This window comes from Hordeum vulgare, chromosome 6H (genome assembly GCF_904849725.1).
Source record: "Hordeum vulgare subsp. vulgare chromosome 6H, MorexV3_pseudomolecules_assembly, whole genome shotgun sequence".
Classification (NCBI taxonomy): domain Eukaryota; kingdom Viridiplantae; phylum Streptophyta; class Magnoliopsida; order Poales; family Poaceae; genus Hordeum; species Hordeum vulgare.
Window position 1 is genome coordinate 557978323 of NC_058523.1, and position 24497 is coordinate 558002819.

The 24497-nt window shown below is 47.8% G+C and overlaps 1 protein-coding gene across 1 annotated transcript; it reads left to right on the top strand.

Moving 5' to 3' along the window:
• The first annotated feature begins 23514 nt into the window (after positions 1 to 23514).
• Positions 23515 to 24497, top strand: LOC123404284 (glycine-rich protein 5-like). The gene has a single exon (XM_045098210.1). The coding sequence runs from the start codon at positions 23622 to 23624 to the stop codon at positions 24252 to 24254; it is 633 nt and encodes a 210-aa protein (XP_044954145.1). The 5' UTR covers positions 23515 to 23621; the 3' UTR covers positions 24255 to 24497.

The following is a 24497-nucleotide window of genomic DNA, read 5'->3' on the forward strand; positions in this document are numbered from 1 at the left end:
GGCTGTCAACTCCTCCATCTCCTTTGTGTCCCCGGTGAGACGTCCGTCATGTAAATGAAGCGTTTTTTATCTCGTCTTTGCGTCTGCGTCGGTTAGCTCTAAGTACAATAGGTCGTATTCAGCTGGCTGCAAGCTCTTGCACGTCACTGAAATCTTAACTAGAGGGAAAAGAATGGAGGAGAGGGAAGCCAGCGAGTGCTTCACATACAGCCTGCCAAAAGCACAATAAACAAGAAGTAAGAGGATGCATGCAGTCCGAGTTAGAGCATGGTTAATAGTATAACCAACTGCTGGCTATAAGCAGTTTTATAACCCATCTTATAGGTAGCGTGTACAATAATTAACTATAAAAGAGCACTGCTTCTATCATGTATGGTCCATCTTTCATTCTCACAAAGCATCTAGGAGCACATGCTAGAGTTGGCTCTTCAGGAAGAGCCCGCTTCCCTTCTCTCTTCTCTTCTCTCTCATCCAACTCAGTAAAAATATAGTATTTTAATCCTTACAGTCTACTGACTATACCTTATTATACTTGCTCTTATAGATTTAGACTGGCATTTCTTTCTCCCATCCAATCACGTTAGTCCTTTATACTTTCTTCATATGTCAACAGTTAATGCTATACTTAACTTTATAGTTAATCTATAGCCGTTCTATTATACGAGTCTACTTTTGAGAAGGCTTTAAGTGACATGGCACTACTATAGGACCGGCATCAAGCTCTTCTATTAGCCATGCTAGGTAAGCCCACTCCACCCTATCATAAGCCATCATCATATCAAGTTTTAGAGCACATGACTGGTGTTTCTTAGCATTGTTTTACTTCATAAAATGTATACACTCATAAACAGTAATGATGTTGTCACTAATGAGTCTACTTGGAGTGAAAGCTGATTATTCTTCAGAAATAATATCTGGCAGGATCATCTCCGTCTATTTGAGATAACCTTGGAGGCAATTTTGTATTGCACATGCTAATCGATCAGAATTGTGACAAGAGTATTGGATTTTTTACCTTCGTTATGAGAACAAGGACTGTAGTATTAATGCGATCGGCTGACTCACTGCCATCAACAATCCTGAGAACCACCCTGGTTACATCCTCACCATAAACATCCCAATGTCGCTGCAAGAAATGAGCTAGAAATCCATACGGGCCTGGTGCCTTTATAGGAAACATTTGGAAAAGGGCATGCTTGACCTCTTGCTGACTATAAGGGGCATTGAGAATAGCATTCACCTTCGGTGTTACTTTAGTTGGGACGGTGTTGATGACATTCTCCATGTTTTGTACTCCCTCAAAAATGTACAAATGTTTGCAGAAATTAGTGGTCAACACCTCCACCTCATCTTTGTCATCGGTCACCTGGCCATCCGACTTCTGTAGCATCTTTATCCCATTTTTCCTTCATCTACGGCTTAATCTTAGATGAAAGAAATATGTATTTTTGTCCCCATGGACTAGCCAATCGGGTCTTGCCCTCTAGCGCCAGAGAATCTCCTCTCGATGGAAAAGTTCTACATATTTAATGTAGTGGGTACCCGGGTCATCATAATTGTCGCCGGAGCCCCCTCGGCCCCGGCCTCTCCCCGACCGGCCTCTACCTCTGCCTCCTCTGTTCCAACTTCCTTCTCATGGCTCTTTGCCTGGGCCTCTGAACCATATAGCTCTGAGATCCCTAAACACAAGTACCTTGGGAGGATGTACCCCATCACTGCATTCCTTGAACAAGTGCCCTAGATTTCCACAGGCTGCGCACCAATCAGGGAGACAGGGAGCCTTTCATATTTCACCCTAAATATTTCCCTTTAAACAACATATTTCTTCTTCACCACAAGTGATACATGGTTCTTTAGAGGCTTCGTGACGTCAATTTTCACCCGGACTCGGGCAAATTCCCTTTGAAGTCCTGTGATTTAGGTTTTGCATAGATGAATTCTTCTACAGTCGTCGTCAAAGCTTTGATCTTGGGGAAGAAGCCGTCCGGAAGGTCGTGGATTTGCATCCACATATCCACCTTATTTAGCTCGATCAGCAAAGGCTTCGTGAAGCGATCATAGTGTGCCAAGACCACAACTTTTTCTTTGTGCGCCCATGGCCCTTCTTCCATCACTCGTTCTCAGTCGTCGAGGCAAGAGAATTGCAGCGTATCTAGGTTGTCCTCGAGAGGCCTAATTTTCACCTGTTGTGCCAGGTCCCAAGCCACCCGCATGTTCCTGTAAAACCAATATTGCCTATAGGGTTTATCTGTGTGCACCAGTGCAAGCGCCATCCAACCAGTCGCTTCTTGTGGCAGCTCGTCATCTTCCACTACCGCATCCTGCAGATCATCCCATTCCAATCCTAGTTCCTCCATCATTGGTTCGAGATCAGTTGTGGCAGAACCTGAACTCGATGCAACTTTCGCCGCTAGTTCTCTTACCCGGGGTTGAAGCCGTCCGCCGACGGTATGGACCCTAACGCACACGCACCCTGCGTCCCTGACAAGGCCCTCGAGACCCGGTAGTCACCGGCGGGGAGAGAGGGTCAGGGGAGATCAGATCTCTACGGGGGACCAAAAGCTGCCGCTGAGAGGAGAGAACCCTAACGAGAGGGGAAACACACGCCGGCGTTCGAGACCCGCTACTTCATTAGTTTTTTTAGTCTAAACACGCTTCATTTATTGCTCAATAATGTTCATAGGGATACAAGAAACGTTTGGAGGGTTTAAGAGCCACACATGGCGTCCATAATCCGAACCGAAAGCATGCTTAGCGAGGCTATGTGCCTCAACATTGGTGGCCATACCTTCAAAGATGAAGGTGCAACTATCAAAACTATCCTTTGTCTCCCCAATCTCCCTGGTGGTACTAGCGTAGGCACCCCCGATGTGGTTTTTGATGTTGTTGACTACTCCTTGACTGTCACTCGCGACGAGGATACGAGCAAGGTCCAAGTCACTAGCGAGAGTAAGAGCCTCACGACACGCCAACGCTTCCAGCGTCGCCGGATTCGTCACTCCATTGATCTTGATAACTGAAGCGCCCAAGTATGTTCCTGAAGAGTTTCTGCAAACTGCACTGAAAGAACTGAAATTACCATCTGTGGAGACAGCCCCATCGACTCAAATTTATGCAATTCCGTCTGGTGGAGGTAACCATCTTGGCTGCACTGATGCTACCGTTGGAGATCCCCTCATAGCTTTCTTCGGGTTGCACTCCTCGAGTTCCCGGATATACTTCAAGATGACAATGTATGTAGATAGAGGGCTCTAAAAATATGTTCATGGAGCGCCTGACGTCTCGCATACCAAAGTGCCCATAGGGTTAGAATTACCAAAATGAATTCTTCTAAAGAAAGCATGTCCTGGATCGTGAATAACCACCGTTTTGCATCCGGTTCCGTAGTGGTGTTCAACGCCTCCACTAGATCCTGGTCGTGCAGTGCCCATACGCATCTGGCGACTATGCAATGAAGCAAAGAATGTTGTTAAGAATCCTCGGCTCCACATAGACCACAACATGTAGTAGTAGACATGTTCCGATGATGCAGCACGTCCGTTGTTGGGATAGATTGATGAGCCAATCTTCATAAAAATATTTTCAGCTATGAGAGGACATCCACCTTCGAGAGCATCTCCCATGACTGTTTTTCTCTGTCAATGTTCGAAGAATCTGCTACTTCATTAGTTGGTTCCGGCAAGTTGGCGTGCACTGTAGAGCGTCTCTAATATATGGGCCGTGAAGTTTGTGAATGTTCGTCCTTCCAAGGCTCGAGTAGACAAAGGCCCAGATATATGACCGGCCTAGTAGCAAAAGGAATCGTTTGTTGCCCAAACAAAAAGGAAAGTGCACCCACAAAATAAAAAAGAAGAAGGAGTTTCCGGCCATCAAACTCGCTCGTCAATCCCGCGATCGATCTACCTACCTACCTGTACGAACGTCGACCTATCTGTCCTGCAAGCAGCAACGCCGCAAAAGCGAGTCGAGGGGAGCCGGAGATGAACGCCGACGTTGAGAACCAGGAGGTCATGGCCGACGGAGACCCGGTGGCCGAGGAGAGGAAGCGCAAAGCCCGGATGTTATGCCTGTCCGTGCTCTTGACCGCCCCGGTCGCCATCTTCTTTATCACCATGTTCGTGCTCGGCTCGCCGCAACCGCGTTACTACATCACGATTGGCTCCGACTCCGGCCTCGACGTCCCTGCGGCGGCGGCGCTAAACCCGACGTTCAACCTTACCCTCCGGGTGGCCACGAACAGCTACGCAGATAGCACATGTGTGGACCAAGACACGTTCGTGGAGGTGGCCTACCGCCGCGTCCGGCTCGCCGGCGCCACGGTGGGGCGGCTGTGCGCCGGGCCACGGATGGCGACCGAACGGCCCGTGGTAGCGAGGGGGGAGGCGGTGCGTGTTCCGGGGAACGTGATGGACGCCCTCCTGGAGGAGATGAGGCAAGGGGTGGCGATGTTCGACGTCGCGCTAAAGCTTCCCGGGGTGTACGATGGAAGGAGGTTGGGGAGGATATGCCGTGTTCAGGCCGCCGCCACCGCCGCTACCATGTGCACTAGTGATCTCTATTGGTTGAACCTGTAGTTAGCTTGGAAGCCTTGGATTGAAGTCTATATTTACCCAACTGGTTTAGTCATTCGTTGTAAGTATTTTTGGAGCATCTGCATGCCTAGGCGCTAAGTCTCCCGGCCGGGAGCCAAATTGAATTTCCGGTATACTATGTTCTATTTATGTTTTTGTAGAAACTATTGTCGCCTGAGCTTTAAATATCGTGCTTGACCTAATTACGCACTTAGAAATTGGGGCTGCATGCATCTTTCCGATGTAGAGACCGAAGGTAACCCACCTTTTCTAAAAAAATGTACTTCGAAATAGGGCAGTACTCCACGCCGGCTTAATATTTCGGCCAGTCAGCCGGATCCGTTTGATTTGCACGCGCGTAGCCCTGAGATCTCCCCCTCCTCTTTCTCATCCCATCTTCAACTTCCCACACGGAAGAAAGAGAGAAAAAGGAGGGCGCCGCCCCCGCGGACGTCTCACCTCACACCTCGCCTCCTCATCTTCTCTCACCGTCGGTCATCCTGGTTGCCACCCCCTCGCAATTCGTCACGGCCCTCACCGTCGGTCCCAGCTGCGCCATGATGCATGTATCAAAATACCGTTGAAGCTTTTTTGTTGAAACATTTTTCATCTACCGTTGAAGCTTTTTCTGTGAGCAGTTGCAACAAACACGAGCATGGTACCGCCGTCACGGGTCGCAGCTCAGCCGTGATGGAGGTAGAAAAACGTTATGCCTGTTGTAGCAAAATGAAACACCGATTGTAGCAAAAATCGTGACGCCATGTGCGATGTAGCAAAATGCGACACCGATGGTAGCAAAATACGGTGCCTGTTGTAGCAAATTTCGATACTGGTTGAAGCATGTAGTAGATTACGCCTTCGGCCATGGATGCAACTTCGCCGGCCATGCTCGTTGCAGCTCCGGTCACCATGGAGCAGTTGAGAGATGGGAAATCGAGGGGAGGACGCTGGTTCGGTGGTAGGCTTCGAGGGTGTTCGTTTGAGAAGAAGACGGGGGCTCACTGGAGGAGATCGCCGAGGTAGCATTTTCCATGACAACCGGGAGGTTGGGAAAAAGGAAGTAGAAGGATGCGGGGATGAGGAAAGAGATAATGTGGTGGACCCTCCCAATTTGACTAGATGTAGCCGCGAGCGAGTAGACGAGACCGGCCGAAACGTTCGGCCAGCACGCCGACCAAAAAGGTATATATCTTGTTCAAATACAAAACTAACATAGTATTGGGGAATGTATATCTTGTTCCTTTTAGAAAAATAACACCCAACCTCGATTTCATTCATTTTATAACAACAGCAAAATAGAGACCTATTGCTACCCGGACAGATTAATATGACCGCCGACGACGAAGAAGTTTTATATACTATCAAAATTGACATGCCACTGAATTCGTATTCAGCAGAGTTTCTTAACATAAAATTTTAGTGCCGTATAACATATATTTTGTTAGTTAAACTGATGACCTAGAATACCCTTATATCCTGTGCCCTGTCCGGAGGGAGTATTCATATTTATGCCACACCATCTATAATATAATCTATAAACCTAAGTCTGGATTCTTTTCTCCATATAAACCTAGGAATATGCTCCCTTCCCCTTGCAGTATGTTAACTAGCATAAAAGTCGGTACAGCTGTAGATACGACTAGATAAAACTACGACTAAAAATGTTTATACAAAATACATAATTCTTTTCCAAACATTGATACACATTGTCTTTACCTGCAGATTTAATTTCAAAATGTGATCCACAACTAAAAAAAAAAAAATCAAAACCAGACTTTAAAAATTTATCTTAATTATATTGAGTTGTAGAATATTTTCGAGAGTTTTAACCACTTTTAGGTGGTGTGATTGTTCTTTGATAGTTCATCTGTTCTACTTCATAACTCATTTTTCCTGATTCAAGTTTGATCATGTATTTAACCAACATTGTGATACGTCGTAGCGGCTCTTTCCCTCCCGTGGCACAGTGTAAGCCCTACCCAGCATGGCTCACACGGGACGAAGTCGGTTATTTTATGGCAGCGCTCCTCACAAGTAAGGTAGTTGAGGTGGTGCGAGGGGAATTGGTTAGGGGGTTTGGCTAGATGATCGACGTACAGATCTAGACATGTATGATGTGGTGGCGGTGGCAGATCTTTGTCCATGACCCATCCATATCTCCATGATGAGGGCCGAAGGTGGTGCGATAGTGGCCGGATGCAGGGACACAATGTCCTCAACCTCTTCAAACGATTTCTTCAATGGCATGGGAGGACCTTGGGTTCTCTCAACGCCATGATTCATCAAGTGGGAATGTGCCCACCGATAGAGATGTTGCTAACAGTGATGGTTTCAACAAGTATGTAGATTCTCCTAGTGAAAGCCCATGACCTCGCCTCCGTCTAGATCAGGGATTTTCAAAATGCATGTGGTGTGATCTTGTTGAAGTTGTGGTTCGAAGCTCGTCTTCAGGAACAAAAATCACAAGTTTGACCTTAGGTTGGACACGTCGAATATCGGCGCACACACGGTGCGGTCTATTCAAATGATTTGTCTAGATGTATCATATTTTTCATTGTTCATTCACATGTCAAATTCGCGTACTATGACCCATGTAATGATTTGTGGTAGGTTTGTCAAGTTGTGCGGTGGTGTCGTTTAGACGACCTCAAAATATTTTTAGTGCCGATCTGGTCAACATTGATACTTGGCTTTTTTATGGAAATATTATTATATTTCATCAAATAACGGCCAAACCGTTTACAGCAAAGGTAAAGTATAATCAGGGGCATCATTGTCCCAAATAGATGGAGATTTAGAACAATAGTAAGATTTAGCTAGACAATCCGCTACTTCATTAGCCTCTCTTTAGCATGAGTTGAACACTTGAACTTCGACATCTGGAACACTCCATGATCGTTGCTACATTGTGCCCATAGTAGTTTTCAGCGTCATTGACCGCATTTATGCCAAGCTGGCTATCAGACTACATCATTTTGTTGCACTCCACAAGATGAACCATCATCAAACCATTGCGAATGGCAAATGCTTCAGTTGCTTCTGCATCCTGAAAATAAGGTATATAACAAGATGCAAATTGGCCCGTTCTATATGGTCAATCATTCAAACAGCTTCAGGCTTGTATCCTTCATGTATTGTTATCAATGTTTTTGGCAACTGGTTACATGGGATTAATCACATGTTCAGAACTCTTGTAAAGGTGGAAGCGCTTGCCGTCATTTGGTCACTTTGGCTATGTAGAAATGATAAGGTTTTAACGATAAAAATACTTTTTTGTTGCATGTTATCTACAAATGTATCGAAATTCTTCATTTATGGTCCTCTCTACAACGGATGGAGAATCGAGGCATGTTTGCATAGGTGTATACATGATTGGAGGCTATGATGAGGGATACTTTTATCCAACATAGGTGGCAGCATGATCTTAGAATTGGTGCCCCTCCGCTTTAGGCGTTATATAAATTCTACATGTTTCTTTGTATTTTTTTTTTTGGGTTGTGTCAGACGACCTTGATGGACTGTGTGCATTTTGGTTACGTAGAGATCAGGTGTAGCTTAAATTTTTTAAGTAATAAAGCATGCTTTTCGAAAAAAAAAGGTATATGCCAAGTGCCGGCTGAGATAAACTGCCCGCACTCATCGCCCGTAACAAAACAACAGATCAGTAGCATAGGTCGGCGAGTCCACATGATATGACGCGTCCATATTTATTTTCACAAAACCGTGCAATTGTTTTTCCATCTTTCCTCCCCCTTGTTTAGTGCAAGTTTCTTGTTCATTGCTGTAAAGATTTTTTTTTGAAGTCGATTGGTCGGCATCGATTCTTTGTTCGACGTTCTTGAATACTCTCTTTTGAAGTAAAATAAATCAATCGTACAAATTTGTTATCAACCGGTGAGAAACCAAAGCGTTATTTCCTTTTTGGAAAAGAAAAACATCGACCTTGTATGCACGATATATATACATGATGTGGCCGTATTCCTCCATTTGTTTGACGGGGCTCCATCAACCAACTACCACTGGCTATGCAAACCAATCCGTGCTTCAATGGTTAGGAGGACTATGGTATTCCCTGCACATTAAAGTTTAAATTTTAGATTTGACATTGATGCTTGCATTTTTCTAAATTTATTACAGGGATGAGTGTATGCTCGTGTATGTAAGCGACTTCGATTGTATTCTGCTAAAAAAAATGCCGGCTATACTCAGGTGCAAAAAAAAAAAAAAACTGCTAGCTATTACTTACGTGCACGACCTTAAGAAAATAGTCATTACGTACGTGCACGACCTTATCTGGCTCTCCGATCTGGTAGTGTTTGGCTAGCTAGCTTGCAAACAGTTTTTATCGCGGAGATCAGATCGGTTGTTTCCAATAGTTTTCTATCTGGATTCTGGACTCCCAACAAATCGATATAGGAGAGTATAGGACAACACAAATCTCGCCGGTGCCGACCTATGCAAACGACGATCGGTTTGTGGAAACAAGTCGCAAAAGCAAGAGGGATCAACCGGAGATGGACGCCGACGTGGAGGGGCAGCACGCAGTCGCGCCTCAAGGAGACCGGTGGGTCGACAAGATGAGGTGCCCCGGCCTGTGCGACATCGCCGCCTGGGCCCTCTCGGTCATCATCTTCGTCTTCTGGCTGTTCTACATCTGGCCAGTCCCGCATTACTACGTCGGAATCGGCTCGGTCTCCGGCGTCCCGGCCGCGGCGGCGGCCGTCAACCCAGCCTTTAACATCACGCTCGGCGTCGCCTCATGGAACTACATCGGGGGAGCGTGCGTCTACCGCGGCATGTCCGTGGAGGTGGCCTACCGTGGCGTCCCACTCGCCGGCGCCAGGGCCTCGCGGCTCTGCGCTGGCGCACGGAAGGTGGCGGAGCAGCCCGTCGTCGCAAGGCGGGAGGGGGTGAGCGTGCCGGCACGCGTCATGGAGGCCCTCGCGGCGGACACCAGGCGAGGGGACCAAGTGTTCGATGTCACGCTGCAGGCCCCATGGACTATAGCCGGGAAGAAGCTGCTCTACCGGTGCCGCGTCGGGGTCGGCCCCAGCGGCGCCGCCTGGTGCAGTGAACGTCACATGGTGTAGATTTTCATTGTATTCTTTTGGGGGCCTTCGCAATGCCCCAACCCATGGATTGAGATTCTAAACATGTGTCTATATATGTGTTTGTGTCTGACTTTGTTCGTTTTACTAGCTCACCGGGGTTTGATACCCGCTGAGTTCTGTAGTTCTTTGGGTAGTTATCGTTGGTGTGATATTTGGCAGTCTTCTCCAGGATATAGTATGTTTGACAATTATTAGTATCATCAGGTTTTCGTCCCAATCCACAGTGGGTTACCTGATGATGCTCCTAACTCACTTCCCACTTTCGGTCTCTTTTTTTTTTTTGCTTTGTGTCGGCCTGGTTCAGTAGTCGTTCCATCTATTAACAGACTTGGACTTGATGTATTTATGTGAAGTAATTATTAATTAAAAGATACAAGCCCGGTCGGAAAAAAAAAAAAAGTGACCTCTCTACTATCTTGTTGTCAATATATATAGATACAAAATAATGATCAATACCACATGCATAAATAAAAATTAGGGAGTGTCTAAGACTTAACCTACTCAGACTTCGTTAAGCCCTAGTAGGCATCACTGGATCTAGACCCGGACCCGTGAGTGACCAGGAGGGTTAACCCTAGCGCTGTCGGGCCCGGCCTCCCGACCCGCCCCCTCCCCTGGTTGTTGCTGGTGCACGCCGTCGGACAAAGCCTGATCGGTGTTGGCGGTGGTGGGGTTTCTCACATCCCCGTTCAAAGATGGGCAGCGCGGGATGCGGTGCCTCCGCAAACGGCGATGCGTGAGCGCAATGCGTGTCAGCGTGGTGGCTGGTGTTTGGCGGCGGTGTCATGGACGCGTAGCCCAGTGCGATGGGCTTTGAAGTGGTGACACCCGTCACCGCGGCGGCCCGATATGGATAGGGTTTCAGCGGATCCGGGTGGCGGATGGATTGGTGGGCGCTAATGGTTCTTCCTATCGCTCCTGGAGGTATTCATCGTGTCTTCATGGGTGTGTGGGGAGCTGGTTGCGGGGCTGGTCGTGGCGTGCTCGTCCGGATTTATGTAAACGTCGACTAGTTTGTGCCAACAACTCGCAAAAGCAAGGCTATCAATCGGAGATGGACGTCGACGAGGAGGGGTACGAGGCAGTCGAGCCTCAAGGAGACCAGTGGATAGACAAGATCAGATGCATGCCCCTTCCTGCACGACACCGTGTTCATCGCATCTGGGTCATCTTCTTCATCCTCTATATGTTCCTCATCTGGTCGGTCTCCGTCTCCAACGTCCCGACGCGGTGACAGTCGTCTACCCGACCTATAACTTCAGGCTCGGCGTCGCCTCGTGGAACTACATTGGGAGAGCGTGGATCGATCGCGACGTGGCCTACCATGGCGTCCCACTCGCGAATGACAGGGCCGCGTGGCTCTGTGTTGGCGCACGATACGAAAAGTGGTGGAGCATCCCGTCGTCGTAAGGCGGGAGGGGGTGCGTGTGCCGGCACGCGTCATGGAGGCCCTCGCGGCAGGCACGAGGAGAGGAGAGCTGGTGTTCGATGTCATGCTACAAACCACGTGGACTTTCGGCAGCAAGAAGTTGTTATATTTGTGTCATGCCAGGGTCGAGCCTAGCGGTGGCGCCTGTTGCAGTGATCTTTACATTGTGTAGATTTTCATTGGTTTTTATTTGTTCCGGACAATGGGTCCTTGGATTGAGATTGAAGTTTTCAACAACTAGTTTGCATACCAGAGCTAAAAAAACATAGTAGGTCTTCATCATAACATAATCCTCTTGATCATAACATAGTCCTTGGCCCATATGCGGACTCTCATGCAAGTAGATGGTTGATAGGGATAACAGAGAAGAACGACTAACATAGGCTCTGTTTGAAACCACCCTGATTATATAATCTGGTTTTTATAATCTATTGTATTTTTAAACATGACAGTTTATATTGTAGATTTTATAAACTAGATGACTAGATTATTATAATCTCATAATCTGCTCTACCCCAGCTAAAATAAAATTATGGATTACAAATGACGTGTTACCCTTGTAAACTTCAAGAATTACGCAGTGCCACCGCCACTTTCCTATTTTTCCTTGTAAACAGAGGGCAAACATGTCATTATATAATTTAAGAGCTGGTTTACAGTTTATATAATTTGACCTCCAAACATACCCACCTGAATTATTTTTATAAACCAGATTATATAATCTATGTTCATAATCCAGATTATCATAATCTATTATGGTTCCAAACAGGGCCATAGTCGCGGCCCATTGCAAACTTCAATTTGAAGAAAAAGATTCTTAATACAATCATCAAAATTATAATGGTCGCAGTACTTAATTACGCATGTATTTTTTTTTAGAAAAGGAGGATGACCCCCGGCCTCTGCATCTAGGAGATGAATGCGGCTATTTTATTGATTATTCTCGAGGACCTTACAAAGTAGAACAACAATATGTCTGAATCCGCCATCTTGGCAACATCTGCCGCTACCCTATCAATATGATTAAGGGATGCAAGCCGGGCTATATACTCAGACTTCTCACCTAAGCCTAATATCTAAAGCCGGAGGCCCAGACCAAGCCATCTACCGGGTCCGGGGCACAAACCGGTCTGACTCACTCACATGTGTCGTCGCCGCCATCTTCCACTGGTCCATCTTTAGAGCATATTGAGGTGTCAACCTTAGCAGCTCCTCCGTCATCGACGCCACCTTGAGTACTTCATTACGCGTGTATGGATGACCATCTTCGCTAATATATGAATAAAACAGTTTTTTTGTATATCTCCCAAACAAGTTCAGGTAGAGAGCTCAAACAGACAAACACCATGACAGGAAACAACTAGAACTAGGATGAACAGAAAACTAAACTATGACAATGTATATAGGAGACCATGTCTAATCTAACTTGAGTAAATTCATAGTGCATCTTGATGGCTGATCTTGAGCCGGGGCATCCTTCACCTTACATTAAGTTACATAATAATTGATTGATCAGACACTTGTTTTGTCGGCGACTTGGGAAGGTTTCTTCTCGGGTCCTGGTCAGGGCACAAGTGCACCCCCTGGCATCTAGTCTCCAACGCGGCGGCAGTGTCCCCGCCGACCCGCCTGCCCCCGCAAGACTCCACCCTTACATTGTCGAATCTGTCGTCGGACCGCCTAAGCACGACGTCAAACGCGTGCACCCCGTTCCGCATGTCCGCCATGAGGTTGTCCATCATGTACCCAGGCAAGCGCACCCCAGCGCCCCTTGCGACGAAGTGCGCCTCCCTTGCCTTGGGTGGCTTGGCGCAGAGCTGCTCCGACGTCGCGGGGCTAGCGGCGAGCATGACACAGCGGTAGGACACCTCCAGGTACGTGCCGGCCATCGCGCACGCGGCCTGCCGGCTATTTGAGGTGATGCGGAGCGTGAGGTTGAACTCCGGGTTGAGGGTGAGGTCTGGGGCGAGGACGTCGAGGCCGGAGGCGGAGTCGATGGCGACGGAATAGAATGGGTCGTAGTATCCGTAGGACACCAAATTGGTTACGCCGGTGGCGAGTAGAGCCGCAACAGCGACGCCGAATATTGCGGACCAGATTGTGTGTGGAACGTCGTCGTGGTTGCCGGTGGCCGCCATGGACGCTTTTGTTCTTTGATCGATTGATTGATGGGTCGGTCTGTTTGGCAGTTTTGATTTTTTGGGGCTGGTTTTATATGCATAGCTAAGGTAGATTGCAGCCGTGTTGTTACCGGAAAGGAATTAAGGTTTCGGTTGAACGCTTTGTTTTCCTCTCCTGATCCGGCCAAACTCAAAGCAATCCAAGCCATTAACGAAAAGTCTATGCACATGGGAAGGCTTCCGGAGATTGACGACGATGCTGAGAGGCAGCCAGCATTCCCAGCCCATGGAGATGAAGGGATCATGGAGAAGAAGGCCAAGGCCACCAGAGACTGCTGTTCCTGGTGTTTCGTTGTTACCTCATGCATCGTGATCACCCTGTGCATAGCCGTCCCGATCGAGTAGTATGCGGTCCACGCCTACTACTCCGTCGCGGTAGATCGAGTCCGTCTCCGGCCTCGACCCGAAGACGGGACTCTCGTTCAATCCCACCCTCGGCGTCGCCTCCCGGAGCTACGGATCCAAGGCATGCATCTACCCTGCCACATATATAGAGGCGTACTATAGTGGCGTTCAACTCGCCGCCAGCATGGCTGAGACGCGGGAGCTCTGTGCCGCCCCGCGGAATGCAGTGGAGCAGCATGTCATGGCAATGGCCTCCGGGGTTCCTGTAGGGGATGTGTGTTACATAGCCTCGCAGAGGACTTGATCAAAGGAGTGGCGTCGTTCGATGTCACATTGCAAATATGATTCCAAAACGTCCGTGATTTTTTCGTCCACCTATCCACACTTTTTTTTCTCATATGTTCAATCACGTGCACGTGATTGGTGGAAAGGAAGAGATAGAAAAAAAATAATGAATAAAGAAAAGAAAAAGATGGTCCGGGATAGGGTCGCGTCTTATGTGACGGACTGACTACATCTGCGAGCCTTCATATCCTTGTCATATTTGAGATGAAATAAGGGTTTGCGGATAACCCAAACGTATAAGGATGACATAAGGAGTCCGATTGAATCATATATCTAACTTTCCCAACTAATCTATCTAATTAATGCGAAAAAAAGGAAAGTATCTCTTTTTTTAGAAAGGTAGAGATTCTCTCCACTCCTTTATTTCAAATCAGCATTTTTCCTAATGTACAAAAGATCACATATCTAACTTTCCTAATTGATCTCACTTACTAATGCAAAAGAAAGAAAAGTATCTCTCTCACAATTGCATGTATCTCTTTTTTAGAAAAAAGAAAGAATCTCTCTCTTGATTGTGTGTATCTCTTCCTTTATTTTCCTAATTGATTTACTTGAAACTAACCAACAAATTACCTAAGGATAAATTTGCCCAAAATTTTCTATAATTTTGTGCCTTAGTCATCTTGCCAAAAATAATCTCTACTCCTAAAGTCTCGGTACCTAGGTCGTCGATCGTTTCGTTCGTCCCAACTCCCCATCCATTCTCCCTCCCATCGAACGACCTCCCTCCCAATCTCCTTCCGCAGCCGCCGCAAGCCCCTTTCCTTACCTCCTTCCTACCTCCTAGGCTCCTCCCCTACCGTCTCTACTCCACTCTGACCCTAACCCTCCACACGTGATGTTGGGCCACGCCGCTGCTTACCAGGCCATTTGGTTCTTATACGCCACTCCCTCTGCCCTAGCAATCCGCCGGGTGCGAGAGGGGCGTCCATCCGAGGCATCGGTGCGGGGAGTGCAGCTTGATCAGCTATGTAATTGTGATAGCCTAGCATATTAGGGATGATAGACTACTCATATCAATAAGGAATTCTTTTTTTCCCGGGAGCCCATTCGAACAGAACTCCCAGGTTAAGTGTGCTCGGCTTGGAATAGTTCTAGGATGGATGACCGACCGGGAAGTTGACCCCGGGTGCGCATGAGTGAGGACAAAGTGCGCAGAAAAGACTAGTATTGATATGTGGGGCCAGTCTAGATTCCGCGAGGAGTAACGACTGCCGACGGATGTGTCCGGAGCGTTACAGTCATGGTGGCCACCGACAAGGGAAAGCCCACGCTCGGGCGTCGGGACGTGGTTGTCGCATGGTGCATCACGATCCAAGCTCTGGAGCTACATAGATGCTTGGTGCAAAGCGGCTGGATCTCCATCTACACCCTCGCCGAGGACACGCCAGATACGAGGTAATCTTGTGAATACGATGAAAGTACTATCACGTACATGATACACATGGTTTAGTGTTGAGCTCACTTGCGGCTACATTGTATGCAACGTAACAAATAACTCTCCTAGAGGATCTTTGTATTTTTTTAAAAGATCAAGCATTTGAATTCAGGATCAAATACGTCAATATCAATGAGGGAATTGTGGACCTTCATATTAAATATTTATTACCTTCTTCCGTCTTTAATTTTCTACAGAACACATGAACTATGTTTCTTCAAGTGTCTATATGTAACGCCCGAGATGCGATCTGATACGCATCTGTCGTATCTACTTTTTCGAACTCTTTTGCCCTTGTTTTGGACTATAATTTGCATGATTCGAATGGAACTAACCCGGACTAACGTTGTTTTCAGCAGAATTGCCATGTTGTTGTTTTTGCGCAGAAATAAAAGTTTTCGGAATGACCTAGAAATTTACGGAGAATTTTTCTGGAATTAATGAAAAATACTGGCGCAAGAATCAACCGAAGGGGTGGAGCTGTGAGCCCACAAGCCCACGAGGCGCCCCTCTGGCCGCGCCTGGCAGGCTTGTGGGGCCCATGTTGCTCCACCGCCTCCAATCTTAGCTCTATTTAGTCCGTCTCGTTCGGAATTTTTTTTTTAAAAGAAGAGTTCATCGGGTTTTACGAAACGGATGCGCCGCTACCTCCTGTTCTTCATCTGGAGGGCAGATCTGGAGTCCGTTCTGGGCTCCGGAGAGGGGAGATCGTCGCCATCGTCATCATCAACCTTCCTTCATCGCCAATTCCATGATGCTCTTCACCGTTCGTGAGTAATCTCATCGTAGGCTTGCTGGACGGTGATGAGTTGGATGAGATCTATCATGTAATCGAGTTAGTTTTGACGGGGATTGATCCCTAGTATCCACTATGTTCTGAGATTGATGTTGCTACTACTTTGCCATGCTTAATGCTTGTCACTAGGGCCCGAGTGCCATGATTTCAGATCTGGGCCTATTATGTTGTCGCCAATATATGTGTGTTTTAGATCCTATCTTGCAAGTTGTAGTCACCTACTATGTGTTATGACTCGGCAACCCCGGAGTGACAATAGCCGGAACCACTCCTTGAGATGACCATAGTATGAGGAGTTCATGTATTCACCAAGTGTTAATGCACTGGTCCGGTTCTTTATTAAAAGGAGAACCTTAATATCCCGTAGTTTCCATTAGGACCCCGCTGCCACGGGAGGGATGGACAATAGATGTCATGCAAGTTCTTTTTCCTAAGCACGTATGACTACATACGGAATACATGCCTACATTAAATTGACGAACGGGAGGTAGTTACTTATCTCTCTGTGTTATAACTGTTACATGATGAATCACATCTGGCATAATCATCCATCACCGATCCAATGCCTACGAGTCTTTTACTACTGGTCCTTCCTATGTTACTTTGCTGCTACTGTTGTCACTGCTGCTACAGTTACTCTGTTGCTACTGATGTCACTTCGCTGCTATTGGTTACTGTTGCTACTGCTGCTATCACCCTACCTTGCTACTGATACTTTGCTGCAGACACTAAATCTTTCAGGTGTGGTTGAATTGACAACTCAGCTGCTAATACTTGAGAATATTCTTTCACTTCCCCTCGAGTCGAATCAATAAATTTGGGTTGAATACTCTACCCTCAAAAACTGTTGTGATCCCCTATACTTGTGGGTTATCACGATCCTATCCTTATTTTGGCTCGAGGGCCTCGACAGGGATAGAAGCGCATCTCGTCATTTTGCAAGAATGGATATCGTTACAAGTACATGTACTGAAGAGAAGAGTATATGGAATTGGCTTACGCTCGCCACAAGCTACATCAGAGTCACATCAGTACAATACATAAACATCAGAAGAACAGCAGGGTCCGACTATGGACGAAAAAAACGAGAAAAGAACGACGTCCATCCTTGCTCTCCCAAGCTGTCGGCCTGGAACCCATCCTAGATCGATGAAGAAGAAGAAGAAATTCCAAATGAACAATCAACACGCTCGCGTCTTAATATCCTTTACCTGCACCTGCAACTGGTGTTGTAGTAATCTGTGAGCCACAGGGGACTCAGTAATCTCATTTCCAAAGGTATCAAGACTAGCAAAGCTTAATGGGTGAGGTATGGTTAAGTGCTGAGGCTCCTGCAGCAAGCGACTAAGCATTTATATGAGGTGGCTAACCCAGTTATGAGTAAGTTTGCGACATCACCTCCTGCTAGAAATCTTGATATGTCATTTGTGCTTGATGATGCTACTTCTGGTGCCTAGGATGCTCATGATGATGCTATGCTTGATACTGCTTTGCCTGATGATGTTATGCTTGATACTGCTTTGCCACTTGGTGCATTTCTTGATGCACAAATTGTTAGAGTTGCTGCTAGATGTGATGATACTTCTGAAACTGCTGATACTATTGAAGTAGAACCTGCTATTATGCCTGAATTGCCTGTTATGCCTGAGCGTTATGTTATGGAGGGAGAGATAGCTGAGGACTTTCTTGCGTGTAAGGATAGCTATGATGTTGAGAAATTACTGCGCAAGTGGAAAGAAAAATCTTTGAACGCTAGGATGCCCAGTTCCATGCTTAAACCGAAAACATAATTGTAAAACAAGACTCCCCCGGGATTGATGTTAGTATGGACGGTACCCGAGGATTCGGCTAGCCGTGGAGTGTGATTGATTGGTGGTTGGGGGAGTTAAAAGTTTACTTTTCTGTTTGGGAACCGCATATAGCATGAGTAGCATGGAAGATATTGAGAACTCTTGGTCATTGCGTTGACAATGAAAGCATGCCACCCAAAATTATTATCTCTGTTTTCAAAGCTTGAGCTCTGGCACCTCTGCAAATCAATGCTTCCCTCTGCGAAGGGCCTGTCTATTTATTTTCCTGTCAAGTCATCCTCCTCTTTTATAAGGACCAATTAAAGAGCACCTCTGTCATTTTTATGCTTTGCTTTTGATTGATATTGAGTATGACTATGATTGGATCTTCGCTGCTATGAATTACAATGTTTAGCCAGCCCTTGATCTTTGAAAGTGCTCTGCATTTATGTTTTGCGGTCTCAGAAAGAGCTAGCGAGATACCACCTTTTCATATTGCTTCATGCTTGTTTTGATTGAAGTGTTGGTATTTGAAACTCATTATTATTTGCTCGTTAGCTGATTATACCATTGATATTAGTTTACTGTGAGACCTTTGTGTCAATTGCTTATGTGGTTAACTTGTGATCTTGCTTCAATTCTGGTTATGAGTTAGACATAGTTGCAACAATAAGATCAAACAGAGTTTGTCAAAGTTTTTCTTTCTCTCTCAGTTTGTCAACTGAGATGCTTGAGGACAAGCAAGGTTTTAAGCTTGGGGGAGTTGATACGTCTCCAACGTATCTACTTTTCCAAACTCTTTTGCCCTTGTTTTGCACTATAATTTGCATGATTTGAGTGGAACTAATCTGGACTGACGATGTTTTCAGCAGAAAATTGCCTTGGTGTTATTTTTGTACAGAAATCAAAGTTCTCCAAACGTCCTAAAAATTTACGGGGAGCAGTTTTGGAAAATATCAAAAATAGCTGCGCCAGGATCCACCTCAGGGGGTGGGCCAGTGGGCCACAAGCCCCTGCTCCGCCATCACCCCCCTGGTGGCGGTGGGCAGGCTTGTGGAGCCCACAGGCACCTGCCGACCCCAACTCCAGCTCTATAAGTCGTCTTTCATCCTAGAAAATATAAAAAGAGAAGTTTTCGTCGCGTTTTTGATACGGAGGCGCCGCCACCACCTGTTCTTCATCTGGAGGGCAGATCTGGAGTCCGTCTTGGGCTCCGGAGAGGGGAAATCGTCGCCATCGTCATCATCAACCTTCTTCTCTCTCCAATTCCATGAAGCTCTTCGTCGTTCGTGAGTAATCTATTCGTAGGCTCGCTGGGCGGTGATGAGTAGGATGAGATCTATCATGTAATCGAGTTAGTTTTGATGGGGATTGATCCCTAGTATCCACTATGTTCTGAGATTTGATGTTGCTACTACTTTGCCATGCTTAATGCTTGTCACTAGGACCCGAGTGCCATGATTTCAGATCTGAAATTATTATGCTGTCACCAATATATGTGTGTTTTAGATCCGATTTTGCAAGTTGTAGTTACCTACTATGTATTATGTTCCGTCAACCCCGGAGTGACAATAACCGGAACCACTCCCGGTGCTGACCATAGTTTGAGGAGTTCATGTGTTCACCAAGTGCTAATGCGTTAGTCCGGTTCTTTATTAAAAGGAGAACCTTAATATCCCGTAGTTTCCTTTTGGACCCCGCTGCCATGGGAGGGATGGACAATAGATGTCATGCAAGTTCTTTTTCCTAAGCACGTATGACGACACACGGAATGCATGCCTACATCACATTGACGAACAGGAGCTAGCCACATATCTCTCCGTGTTATAGCTGTTGCACGATGAATATTATCCAAACAAATCACCGACCCAATGCCTACGAGTTTGTCCTACTGTTGCATCCAAACAAATCACCGACCCATTGCCTATGAGTTTGTCCTACTACTGTTGTTACTTGTCTGGCTCTGCTGCTGCTACTACTGTTGTCACTGGTGTTACTTGTCTTGCTCTGCTGCTGCTACCACTGTTGCTACTGTTGTTACTTGTCTTGCTCTGCTGCTGCTGCTACTACTGTCGCTTGCTACTGTTGCTACTTGCTACAACTGTCACTACTGTTGTTACTTGCCACTGCTATTGCTCGTTACACTGCCGTTACTCGTTACTTTGCTGTTACTATTGTGCTTGCAGATACTAATCTTTCAGGTGTGGTTGAATCTAACACATTCAGCTGCTAATACTCGAGCGTATTCTCTCGCCTCCTTAGGCGATCTACAAATTGGGTCGAATACTCTACCCTCGAAAACTGTTGTGAACCCACGCGCTGGTGGGCCATCAACAACATTCTTCTAGTCTCATTACTGGGGAGTACTATCAGCATTCTTCTGGTGCCGTTGTAGGAGAAGGTTAGTTGTTATAAGCATTCGTCTAGCTAACACTAGAGATTGCAGGATCAGCACTTTTCTGGAGCCACCGCCAGGGAAGCACAGCTGACGTCACCCACCCTGGAGGAAGGACTTCGGTGACTTCACAACAAGGCGTGAAGATCCAGGATACTGTCGAAGACTTGGCATGTACTCTAAGGGTGTGTTTGGTTTGTGTCACCGGGTGGAATGTAACGGGTCCGTCCCGTCCCTAGAGGTCATTCTTCTGTTTAGTTGGGTCCAGGAATCGGAACCCACTCATTCCCTGGAATGGCATATTCCTCCCAGATCCGGAACGCGCTAGTACCTCTGAATCGGTGAAACGACGGGGAATGCCTCCTGTCTCTCACATTTTCCCCGACGCTGCCCCCTTTCTCCCATAACCTCGCTGGCCCTCTTCCTCCCTCCCTCCCTCAGCCGCACCGCTGGCCACCTTCTGCTGCGCCATCGGCCGGATCCCTCCATCAGCTGCGCCGGCGGCCCCCTTCAACTGCGTCGGCGGCCGAATTCCTCCCTCCATCAGCTGCGCCGGCGGGCCCGTTCTGCTGCGCCGCCGCCCCCTGCATCTACTGCGCCACCGCCCCCTGCATCTACTGCGCCGCCGCCCCCTGCATCTACTGCGCCACCGGATCCCTGCATCTGTTGCGCCGTCACCGGGAGCACGCACCGCCGGAGCACGTGCCGCAGCCGGGAGCACGCGCCGCCGGGTGCACGCACCGCCGGGTGTACACGCAGCCCTTGTCCCTCGCGTCCCCATGGCATGCAGTGATGGTGACGACGAGATGCAGCAGAGGAAGATGAACAAATCCATTCCATCCCTCCAACCAAACATCAAAATGTAACCATCCCGTTCTTTTAAATCTCCTCTACCAAACACAAGGACGGAACCAACCCGTTCCAGTGGAATGGAACCATGACATTCCGTTCCACTTCGTTCCCGAACCAAACACACCCTAAGAAAAGAGGGTCCCATTCTGCATATAATGCATAGGTGATAACCAGCATTGATGTAAGCCTAGATACCCCTCGTATCCATATAAACCGTGGGGTTTAGTCCGTAGGAATACATATACACAACTTCACAACCCCTTGGATTTAGCCCAAAAGGATACATAGACCCCCAGTGCTCGTCGAAAATGCACTCTTCTTGTTTTCAGTTGCAGGGGTTCGATAAGAAGTAGATATTCAACAGAACCATAGTGATTCGTTTTAAAGAGTGACACTCGGAAAAAAGGCATTCAGGAGCGTCAATTTCAGAAAATGGATTGCCTAAGCACTTTAACTCCTGTAGTGTCATTATTTTTCGACCACGGCTCTCAACAAAGGTGTCACTCTGAGCACTTTAATTACAACTGTTGTGTCACGGTTTTCGAGGAAACTCTTAGAAAAAAATCCATATGCGCTTTTACTAACAATTGGGACCAGTAGGACCATACATGTTGGCGGAGGACGAATGTTTTTTGAGGTGGGGCGGATTATGAAGCACATAACAAAATTTCATGCCCGATAAAAATAGCCCTTGCAACTATCAATGCACAAATCATTTTATTTGATCCTCGAAACAATAACCCAATATAATGAATATTGGAACATATTTTGATAGAAACAACCTACAAAAATATCCATAATAAAGCTAATGTGATATAGAAAACTTGGCAATGGAAGTTGTCTATCCATTTTTACTGACAAGTCGAGAACACCGTAGCATCACGCGCCAAATCTTGCCCGTTGCTGGCCGCTGTCGTCTGATTGGCTGTGGCCGCCGCTGCTGCCTGCTGATGCTAGCAGCTAGCGCCAGGGCGAGTGTCGCGCATGTTTACCTGCGGACGCTGAACGCCGCTAGCTGTTGTAGGGTTCGGAAGTGATGACATAGTGTAGTCGAATGTGCATGCAGACCAACGAACAAATGCAACCACTGGATTGTGCTTGAGCCCTTGCTAGCTGTCTCGTCCAACTACAGATAGACCAAAGGCCTTCACCATTTTTCCTTTCTTGCGATGCGACTTAATTTCCTTAAAAAATTAACGATCCATCTGACCTATACGTATATACGTATGTATGGCATTTAGCAGGAAATCAAGCTAGGGCGAGCGCCCAACCTCGCCCTACCGAGAGCTCCGCCTATGATTGTGAGGTTTGAATATTTTCGTGACATGATTTTACGGAGGGTTTATGGTTGACCCTTGATAGAGGAGTGACGGCGCGAACTGACATGCCATGTGGCTTTTCTTTACTGTGTGTGGTTAATTCTGGACGTCTCTCCGTTTACCATGCATTATTTGGTCGCCTGAGCCAGCATCAACAAATATAGCTAATTGTCGTAAGGCCGTATTTACCGAGTATGGCTCTCGATCGGCATATAGATGCCGGAGTGGATTTCCTCGAGAATTCTCCAGCCTTCCTCTGAAGATACACAACGCTGAAAAATACGGGTGACGCTTGGCTTGTACAACTCTCCACAGTAGAAAGTTGAGGTTTCTATTGGTTGCCATCTCCAACTAAATCAATGGATCCTAAAATTATTCTCAGTTGCCGTATTTTGGTAGTAAATCCGACAAGGCATTAAATCACCCAGACTAGTTTACGTAGATATCAGTCTCTGAAGTCTGAACCAACGCACAGTGCCGGTTCTGCCCTCTGCCGCTAGGATGCTGCATTGCATTGCATTGCATGGGTGACAGATCATGGCCTTCTAGACCCGCAGAAGAAGGAAGCTGTCCGTGCACGGCCACACGCGTCCTCATCTCCATGCATGCAATGATGCAAGCATCCACAGCAGCAAGCTCGCTCGATCGGTCGGCCGTTCCATGGTGTCAGTGAGTTAATGGAAGCTCTGCTGCCGTTCCATGGTGTCAGTGAGTTAATGGAAGCACGTACTTGCAAACGAGTAGGATGTCACTCGTGAACTCTGCTGCCGTTCTACTGAATGCTTACTGATGGATAGCCATTGGCTCTACGGTAGGAGCAACCCTTGGCGCCCCCCATTTACTCCGGCCGGCCGCCCGCCCGCCGCTCACCTGCGCGGTGCCTCCTCCATTAATTACGAAGCTTCACTTCGAGTTCGAGATCTCTCTGGCCGGCCGCCCGCCCGCCGCTCCCCTGCGCGTATCCAGTCCGTAGTCCGTCTGACCGTCTCTATATATAGGCTCTCTATATACTCCTTGGGACGTACTCCACTTAGCTGGGTAGCTCGATCAATGGCGAGGTGGAGCACCGTTACTGCTGCAATGGCATGCCGCTTCCTGCTCGTCGCCCTCCTCCTCCTCCTCCTCGTGGTGGCACCTCTAGCACCGGCTGACGCGAGAGACGTCCCTGCCACCGCCACCGCCACCGCCAAGGCTACAAAGACAACCGCAACGACCACTGCGGGTGCTAAGAGCGCCGCTGCGGTGGCGGCCGCGCCGGCTGGCCTCGGCGACCAGAAGACCTTCCTGGGCAGCGGCCTGGGCGGAGGCTACGGAGGTGGTGTCGGGGGCTTCGCTGGCGCAGGCGGCGTAGGCGGTTTGGGTGGAGCCGTGGGTGGCATCGGCGGCGTCCTCGGAGGCGTCGGGGGCGGCGTCGGAGGGATTGGGGGCGTCGGCGGGGTCGGCGGAGCCGGCGGTGGCGTTGGCGGACTTGGCGGCGCGGGCGGGCTCGGTGGGGGTGGGCTCGGCGATGGTGGTGCAGGTGGCCTCGGCGGTCTGGGCGGCGGCTCCGGTGGACTTGGCGGTGGCTCGGGCGGCCTTGGTGGCCTCGGCGGTGGAGGAGGCGGGCTTGGTGGCCTCGGCGGTGGAGGCGGCGGGCTCGGTGGTGGCATCGGTCACGGCGGCGGTGGCTGCATCCATCCGTGACCGTGACCGATGGAGTAGATCGCTGTGTATCGACGTACGTGTTGATCATGTGATGTTGAAATAAGCATGCATGCATGCATGCTAGCTTAATTAGCTGGTAGTACGTAATTAGCTAGTCAAGCTCGATCATGCATGTTGCTCTGAGTAGTGTTTCTCCCTCTTGGTTTAGGGCCCGCACGTGTTTGTGTTGTGTGTGCTAGCTCCTCAGTGTACCTGCATGTGTAATGAAAAATAATTCCATCT